This window comes from Mastomys coucha, chromosome X (genome assembly GCF_008632895.1).
Source record: "Mastomys coucha isolate ucsf_1 chromosome X, UCSF_Mcou_1, whole genome shotgun sequence".
Classification (NCBI taxonomy): Eukaryota; Metazoa; Chordata; class Mammalia; order Rodentia; family Muridae; genus Mastomys; species Mastomys coucha.
In genome coordinates this window covers 153851816-153861352 of record NC_045030.1, presented here as the reverse complement: position 1 = coordinate 153861352, position 9537 = coordinate 153851816, and the positions used below count along the sequence as shown (strand labels likewise).

The 9537-nt window shown below is 39.1% G+C and overlaps 1 protein-coding gene across 12 annotated transcripts in view; it reads right to left on the bottom strand.

Moving 5' to 3' along the window:
- Nucleotides 1-545: 545 nt before the first annotated feature.
- Nucleotides 546-9537, bottom strand: part of Adgrg2 (adhesion G protein-coupled receptor G2) — a 112782-nt gene continuing 103790 nt past the window's right edge. For 9 of the 12 annotated variants that reach the window (XM_031370238.1, XM_031370298.1, XM_031370258.1 and 6 more), the window contains 5 exons: nt 9279-9378; nt 8081-8364; nt 5706-5807; nt 4548-4700; nt 872-1056 (listed from right to left, as the gene is read on the bottom strand). In XM_031370238.1, coding sequence (XP_031226098.1) covers nt 872-1056; nt 4548-4700; nt 5706-5807; nt 8081-8364; nt 9279-9378 — 824 coding nt within the window. Of the gene's footprint in view, nt 1057-4547; nt 4701-5705; nt 5808-8080; nt 8365-9278; nt 9379-9537 lie in introns of all 12 variants that reach the window. The other 3 variants (XM_031370275.1, XM_031370249.1, XM_031370304.1) reach the window with 3 other exon arrangements.

Here is a 9537-nt window from a genome sequence, read left to right as displayed (position 1 = left end):
ATCATCAGGGCTAAAATGTGGCCCCACTGTTTCCCAAACCATAAGCTCATAAGGCTATGTCTGCCCAGTGGAGGCACCTTTTCTTGATTTCTCAAAGGCACTTTCTGAGCTAATTGTGGCACTATTTATAATTGTTCAGTCTGCCTTTATCATTATTTCTTGATTTCAGTGACGTTTCTGAATTTCACATACTATATGATCTCCGAAAGGAGGTTTAGAAGTCACTGGTAAAGTATCACATTAGAGAAGACGATGCAACCATGATTCTACAAAAGAATAAATTTACACAGTAGAAAATAAATATAAAAAAGGTAGAGATAAGATTTTTGACATGTGGGTCACTAGAATTTAGCTTATATACAACAAAGGCATGCACAACTAAACTCACCCACAGACTGAAGTAAACATCTCCTTCTTTCTTTCTTTCTTTTTTCCTTTCTCTCTCTCTCTCTCTCTCTCTCTCTCTCTCTCTCTCTCTCTCTCTCTCTCTCTCCCTCCCTCCCTCCCTCCCTCCCTCCCTCCCTCCCTTCCTTCCTTCCTTCCTTCCTTTCTTTTTAGGATGTTATCAAGGATAACAGGCTCTTTAAAATGTGACTGGAAACAAACTCTCATTTTCCTTTTCCTGGATCTTATTTTGTGGTTTTAACACTAATCCCCTCGCAAATGAGAGATAAGAAACTAAACTGCAAATGTCTAGAAACCATAATCGTGCCGTGGCTTCTTCTGATAGTAACTTGCCCTCAATTAGCTTATGTTCCTTTCGAGGTTGATGAGTAGAAAACCAGCGATTTTCATACATCTCACATTGTGTAAAAGGAAAACTGGACACTTCATACCATCAACATCATCTTTTGAATTTAGACAAAGTGAATCACATTTGCTCAATAAAGTGTAAGCTTCCCCGCTTTGAAGTCCTTCTGAGCGCTATCCGGCTTTTACCATTGCAGGAGTCCTCTTTGTCACTAAACATGTGCTGTTTCCCAGTGAGATCATGAAGGCAAACGTCTCCATTCTGAACACTGAAAGAAACCCCATTCCTCTCTGTAGATGCATTGCCTAGATAGGAGAATATCAAAGTCGGTCTCATGAAGTATCCCCAGAAAATACTCAAGACCAAGCAAGTATCATCTTCAAAGTAATGTTAAATAGGCATGCCAGAAATTAATCTTTCAAAAGTATCCACCCTATGTTTTCATATTTTATTTTTATCTCTTCCCTAAGGTCAGTGATGGTAAGCACAGAAAGTTGATGGTTGATTAGAAACAAAATTCCTGTGACAGTTTTTAAAAGCTGAACAGTCAAAATGGAGAGCAAAGCAAGGTATTTTTCTTTTTATTTTCAAGGTCCCATTTCCTAACTCCAATTGAACACATTGAATTAAACTGTGTAAAAGATAACCTACAATAATTAAGATTTAAAAAATCTTAATATCTTAAATAATTAAGATTAAAAAATAAGATTAGCAGAGATCCTGTAGGGACCCACATAGATTCCTGGTTCCATATGATTCCTATTAAATGAAAATTTGTATTAGAAGATAACCTCAAAGCAACCAGCTATAGTCATGGCAAGACGAAATCATCTCTCTATAGCCATTTCTAAATCTGTCTTCTGACAATCTCAATAGCACAGCTTCCCATGAGGAGCCAGTGATTCAAACCTAAGAGGGGGACAGCAGGGTATTCAGTAGTACCTTTGATTTAGACCTAGACCTCCCTATCATTAGCAGCCTCAGAACCTCAGGACACAGCATCTATTAGCTTTTAGCTACTTAGCACCATCTTTTTGATCATTATAGCTTTGAAAGGCCATGTACAAAGCTGAATAATAGCCTATTAGGTATTTCATGATACAATCATAATAATGATGAAAACAGCACTGAACACATCATGCATAGTCTCACTTATAGCTAATGGCAAGGGACAGGTGCTATTTATGATCCCATTTCACAGATGTTAAGACAAAGGAAGAAGTTAAATGCTCTGCCTAAACTTCTATAACTCAAAATGATGGATGGAGCACTTGAGGTTGCTTCTAAAGTGTTAGCTCATGGCCCTGTGTACTAAAATTTAATGGCTGTAAGACAGCTAGGAACTGAAATATGTGTCACATTTATGCAAAAAAGGCAGTGGATGTGGCTAACGCAGCTCCATCTGTGCCACAGCTCAAACAGGGCGTGTGCCTGTCTGAGGCAGCTGTTCTGACTTAGGCATTTTGGTTTGAGGACGTTTTGGTTGCAGGAACAATTTGTCCCAGTATAATAAAGTACTCAGCTGCCAGTTTCTTTTTTGAAATTCTCCATGCCATTCCTCATCCAGGGTGAGGGCTGACATGTCAGAGATGTTCATCTGACAGGCACATTATCTTTTTTTTTTTTTTTGAAACACTTAGCCATTCTGTTGACTGCAACGTGCCCCTTACTTACTGTCAGCTATCAAAACTAGCTGTGTCAAACAGCAGTGCCAAAACGGACCTGCTTCTACAAAATGATTCCCCGAAGATTGACAGCATTTTTTTGGTAGTGCGAGCCAGGTGAAGCATCACCTCCAAGCCCTTTTCAGAAGATGGAAAACTCTAGTTATGGATCAAGAGCCCCCGACACACACACATGAGTCTAAGGCTTCTGGATGATCCAGCTCAATCCTTTAATCACATGCCTTTCAACTTGCTCTCTCACTCTCAGTAACCAGCCTTCATCTCCCTGTCTTTATTCCAGGGACCTACAATGAATCATTCCTCATATGGCAAGTTGGCAAAGTGCCCAGAACTTTAATCTTGGTATTGACAGTGAGGATATAAGGCCACATGGCAGCAGTTTCTTTTTTAAACATTAATTAATTAATTGTTTCATTTTATGTGCATTGGTGTTTTGTCCGAATGTGTATGTCTGTATGAGGATGTCAGATCTTGGGATTACAGACATTTATGAGCTGCTACGTGGGTGCTTGGATTTGATTCTACTTCCTCTGGAAGGATAGTCAGTGCTCTTAACCACTGAGCCATCCCTCCAGCACCAGGCAGCAATGTCTTATCTTTTACAGCAGTGGTTTGCATAGAAGAAGAATTTATTACCTGTTCCCATAGAGGACATTGTCTAGGGGCATTTTTGCTTGCTGCAACTTGGGGCAGGACACTGCTGGTTCTACTTGGTAGAGAAGCTAAGGATGCTATTCAACATCTTGCAATTCTCTAAAAGGAGTTATCTAGCCCCGTATGTCACCTGTGCCCAAGATCGAAAGGTCTGGATGTCAAGGACTCCTGTTGTATCTCCTTTGTGTAAAATTTCATATGTGGTATGTATACATGTGCATGCTAGCATATATATGAGCTCATGTGAGTGCACAAATGCACATGCAATGTTCCTGTGCATGCACATGGAATGGAAGCCTGAGGTTGGAAAGTGTCTTCCTGGATTACTCTCCACTCTCTATGTTGAAGCAGGGTTTCTCATTGAATCTGGAGCTTACCATTTCAGTTGTTCTGGCTAGCCAGTTTGCTTGGCTGTTTCCCATCTCCATCTGCCTCTTGTGTGCTAGGATTGCAGCAGGCTCACCACACCCATCAGGCTTTTAAGTGGGTTCTGGAGATCTAGTCCTCACCCTTGTGCAGCACCCACCCCCTGAGCCATCTCCTCAGCCAACCCCCAATTGTATTCTTTAAACTCAAACTATCAGAAGCCTTCATCTTTATGAGACTAAAAAACTTATTTGGTTGAGTCATGAACCTTCTCACAAACTGATCTGTATTAGTAATGGAGAGAACTAAAATCTTAAAACAATGGATAAAGGCCAACTGTTCATTGGAAGGAGAAATGTACTGGCACATCACACAAGTTTTTTTTTTTAAATAAAATGCAAAAGGTATATTAAGAAGCAGAAGAAGGCAAAAATAAGTAAGATAAGCTTTATGAGTAATGAACGGCCCAGTCTTGGAGAGAAAGAAATGTAATGAAGTTTTAGCTAGAAATTCTAGACTTAATGAGTAAAAGAAGCACAGCTGCAGTCATCTGTTCATGTATGAGTGACACAGATAGTGGCCAATATTGCTCACAATCCAGCTTCCAGTATTGGATGTATTCATGGGGACTTGGGTGCTATCACAAGGTAGCCACATTTTGGGAAAGGGCTAACAAAAATGAATAGAGAAAACCAGGAAGGTTTCAAAGTGCTAAAAGACATCCATGGCTAATAGATATGATTTTTTTAAGAAAATCATATTGCATGGTAATTTAGGTACTGCTCTTACAGAAATGGTGCAGTACTGAAACCTCTGGGCAATATTTAAATTAGGATTTGAACAAAGAAAACCTTTTTTAGGTTATGATCAGTTCCCATGATGCAAAACTAATTTTTTTTAAAAAAGTCATTCTGTTATTTGCTCTAAAATAAATACATTTGGATTTATAAATATGCTCTGGCTGTTACTGAAAACTCTATTTGATTTACTAGTCATAGGAGTAATCTTCCAGTTTGCTCTGCAAAAAGAACTACCTCAAAAAAAAAAACCCACTGGCTTGAAAAACACTATATGGAGACAAACATACATACCATTCCCGCTTGCGTGCACTGAACAATCACTATTCACTAGGAGTGTGGTGGAGTTAGTGGAGTTACAGCTTGACTGTAAGGAATTTGAAGAGCTGGATACTCCTTGGTTTACAGTCTGCTTCTTTAAACCATTAGTAGCAGTTTTACTCCAGTCTACAGCAGAATAAGCATTACAGAAAAACAGGGCAGTATGTTGAAGCTCAAATGCAAGAGACAGGTCATAGTGTAACAAGTTCTAGCAATTGATTCTCACTTCAAGATCTTGTAGAGAACTCACACATTTCACAAGCTGTCCTTATAAAGGGCACCTTCCCCTCCACTGCAAGGATTTACCTTGCAAATGACTGACTCATTAAGAAGACCTGGTGTCCTCCTAGAGCTAAAGGCAGAGCTAACTGGATTGTTTGGAAATAGCCACTGACTTAGGAAGTGTCCCAGGACCTCTCCCTCTGGCCTCACAAGAATACAAGTCAACTCTACTGTGGTAATTATTCTTGAATCCATACAAATAACTGATCATCACACACTGCCATTTTCTAAATAAAGACTGCAGTAGCTATCAGGTACTGAAAGGTTGTATTCATGTAGAAGGAAGCTAGCTTTTCAAATAGGACTTTCTTGTTGTTTTTAAGAGAAAGAAAAAAGAAAAAGAAAAAGAAAAAGAAATGAGCTCGTTGCTCTGCTAGCCAACCGGAATATGAGAAAAGAACTTCAAAATAACCAAATACATGCCAAAGCTTCTATACAAAGTCTGGCCAGCTAACAAATAAAGCCACTGACAACCTGGACCTGTGGAGAAAGGGGTGAGTCAAGCCTTAAAAATGTTATGAAGGAAAATATTAAAAAATGCCTTGGGAAATGAAAACCATGCACTCAATAGGGAACAAAGGCTAAAAATGTCACTGTCGCTTCATTGAAGAAGCAGTCAACTAACTTTCTTGCTCACAAAATTCCCGGGTAGCAAGAATTCCTCTCTCTGTCTCTCTGTCTCTCTCTGTCTCTCTCTCCGGTAATGTTGAACAGCATTTTCTGCTGTGCATGTTGTGTTCCTCCACTTTCCAGACCTGACAACTTCTTGGCAGTGCTTGCTTTCATCTTAATGTACACATTTATTTTCTTGAGATTTAAGAGAAGAAAAAAATAAAAGCAAATCTTTACCAGAATTTTCAGCCAGCCGTAATTTTCCACAACAAAGATACCGCCTCCACTGTTTTCTGACATTCTCTTTTGCTGCACAGTAAAAGATGAAAATGAAAAACCCTAAAGGGAAAGAAAAAAATCCAAATCATTATACAGTGAATTCCACATAAACCCTGAATCTTTGGGGATTTATTTTGTACAAAAGAGGACATCTTCGGCAGTTATGGACAAAGTGAAATTTTATAAATTGAATAAAATATCTAAAATCCAAAGTTTTAAAGGAAGATCTTTGGAAGATAGAGTGCTTATAATGGAAGTGCATTTCCACAGCTAATTTCACCGTCTCTAGTCCCAGGTCTTGCTCTCATTCTTCCCTGTCCAGGTAGCAAAAGCCATCTTCTCAGGGTCCTAGCTGAAACTTCAGCTCCCACCTCTCGGATCCCCTGGTTTTGCAACCTCATTCCAAGTTCTGTCAAATGTAAGCTTCTACAGAGTCCCGGGTACCTCTTTCTTATGTCCTTGCCTGGGTCCTTGGGGCCTTCTGCTCTGATCAAGTCTGCACAGTGTTTGGATTTTTGTATCCACCATCTTCCTGCTTCTCTTGAAGGCCCAAGGGTGTTACAGTACGGAAAGCTAGCTACAGATGTGAACAGGCCTTTGGCGTTACTTCCTGCCTACCACTGTTCTCAGAGATCCTTATGCAGCACTGTCACTGATAAGACCCGCACAAGGCTTACTCATCTTCATTTTAAAACACCAGATTTGCTTCTGATGGGGTATATATGAGGAATCCTCAAGGGTTGGTGGACATGGAACACCTTTGCTCAATACCACTCTGGAAGACTCCCTTGGATGTATGAAGGGAGAAACAACGTGTGTGAGGGAGGGGTGGATGGGTATATGCACCAGAACAAAAAATACACACAGCCCATCTTTAGGCCTTAGCTCCCTTTTACAGAAGCAGCAAATTACTTCTAGGTCATTTATGTTCTAATAAGATATTCTGTGAAAATTGAGAAAAGAAAGAGGCAAGTTTGCTAGATTCTTAAACCACATGAAGGGAGGCACACAGCTTTTATGTTAATGATTACTATGAATTTGCATATCCCATATTAGGATATAAAACCTTTCTAGAGCCAAAGGTTGTGACACATGCCTATATAATTCTAGCACTGGATTAGCAGAGATAGGAGGATCACTATGTATCTGAGGCCAATCTGGTAAATCCCATACCAGCCATGGCTACATATATTCATGCAGGATACACTCTGCCTGAAAAGTACCTCCTCAACAAAACCCAAAACAAAACAAAGACCCTTGACATAATTTTCTTATCTTCTTTTGTTTTATATTTAATACTACATAGAATAACACCTGGTTAAAACAATTTAGGGACCGGTATGTTGTAGATAAAAATACCAGCCATATTTAGGCGTGTGTGTGTGTGTGTGTGTGTGTGTGTGTGTGTTCAAATAAAATAAGAACCTATGGCCAAGTTAAGTATTAGAATTACACTTCTGGGAGGGATTTCATTGAAAACCAGCAAAATCATCTATTTCCTGATGGAACGGCAGGAGGGCAGTAGGAGAGCCAAAAGCAATGTGAAACTAAGCAGAGAAGAATGTAATGGAAAGGGAGTTGGAAGAAGAGGAAGCCAAGGGACAATTCTTTATTGTTTCTGTAATGTAAACCTATTAGCCTGCTGGGCTTTTAATGCCAAAGCACTTCCATTAAAAATTAACAGCTGACAAGACTTTTATGACATTGCTCCAAAAGGAATTAGTCATTTGGCCCTTCTAAAGAACACAACTGTTAGGGTCCCAAAATGAGAGTGGCTGGGCTTTTATACGTTATAAGAAGCTCAGAAGTCAAGGAGACCCTCCAAGCCTGTCCCAGGTGTGCTCAGGGCAGCTTGTAACTTCTAGGGATTAGCCCATGGCCAAGATCACTGCCACTTGGGTTTGTTGATTATCTTCCCATTATCATTTTATGTTTCTAAACCAAAACCCCAAACCTAAATCCAAGGTCCAAGTAGTGAACTCTCATAGCAACATTGTATCTGGGTTTTTGCTGTATTCATGTTCTGATTTCATAAATTAGTTTTAAAAAATAAAAAGGAAAGGAGCAAGAAAAGGCTGAGTAATTGGCAGATTCTCTTAATACACTTTCTCCAAGGAGATGAAGATGGATAAAAGGAAAAATCACCATGCTCAAAATTAGTAAAATGCCTTTCTTTTAAGGACCTTAAAGCTCCTATTCTCAGCATTAAATTGGTTCAGAAAGGAGAATACCTAAAGCCACTAAATAGGGCACTTTGCAGGTACTTTCTTAGTAGTGATATTTTTATTTTCCACTGGGCTCTTCAGGTTCATATTTAATGTTGTGGAGCTTACCTTGTAAGGTGTTAAAGATGGCAAAGAGATACATGAAGGTGACATTAACTGGTCCCCAGGCAAAGAAGGCAAAGCCCCAAGTAATTCCCAGTAAAAATGTGAGGCCAGCAATACTCCTGAGGTCTTGAATGCTAGTTTTACGCTGGGCTCCCAGTTGCTTCTTCTTTTTAATGCGACAGAGCTGAACCAAGACCACAATGAACATGCTGACGTTCAGTAGAAATATCACACAGAAATATCCCACAACCGTGATATAGAACACCACATTGCTGTTGATCCAGCAACTGGATGAGGAAGAAGAGAGGAGGAAAACATAATGGTGAAAATATGCTTTCTCCAGGTGATAAGCTGAATCTGTAATGTTTTAATGAAAACGGTTTTCCCTTTTAAGTAAAAATATAAAAAATAAATAAAACAAAGATAAACTTTGTTTCTCCACAATCATTTATATCTCTGGGGAACAGAATCTGGGAGTTTATCTTAGGACACTTGTTAATTGAGAATGTTTTTGAAGCTGGAGAGATGGTGGTTAAGAGCAATTGGTACTTTTCTAGAGGACTCAAGCTCCAACTCACAATTACCCGTAACTTCAGCTCTGAGAGATCTGACACCCTGTTCTGGCCTCCACAGAAACACACACATGTGGCACACATATGTGCACATAAATAAAATAAATCTTTAAAAATAATATTTTTTGGTGTTTCCAGACAGAGTTGCTCTGTGTAGGCCTGGCTATCCTGGAACTCATTCTGTAGATATTGAACTCAAAGAGATCTGCCTTATTCTGCTTCTTGAGTTCTGAGATTAAAGGAGTGTGCCACCACTACCTGGCTTAAAACCATTTTTAAAACATTCAGACCTTCACCTATGTAAATTATAGTTATCCCAAACTATATGTATTTGTTAATATAATGTCATGAGCATTTCATTTTTATCAGCGGTTAAGAGTCTTCATATATTTCACCCTAATTTGTATACTTCTTCAGAATAATTCCTCCTAATTTGTTACTTAATAGTAGTGTGGTATTTTTAACTAGCTAATCTCATTACACATGATGATGACAGCTCCTGTTAAAAATGACTTAAAATTTTATTAAGATGATAGATGTAGCCCCACAGACTGATTAGATCCTCCATTTTCTTGAGGAATTTAATTTTCTAGTTCCCTGGGCATTCCCTAAGATGAATTTGTACTCACAAGTCATCTGGTGTGCCATTGGGGAATTTCCCATAAGATCCAATTCCATAATTATCTGGGGATATAGTCAGGACGATGGACACAACCACAGCTGGTATCCCTAGAACACAGGAAACATCAGTCACACAGTTCTGACTACAAAAGAAGTTAAAAAAAAAACACACCTGGAGATCATTTTATTTTCCCTCCTGTGGCATGACAGAGACTGATTAACTAGTCACCAAATCAGTTTCTATTCTTTTTTTTTTTTTTTTTTTTT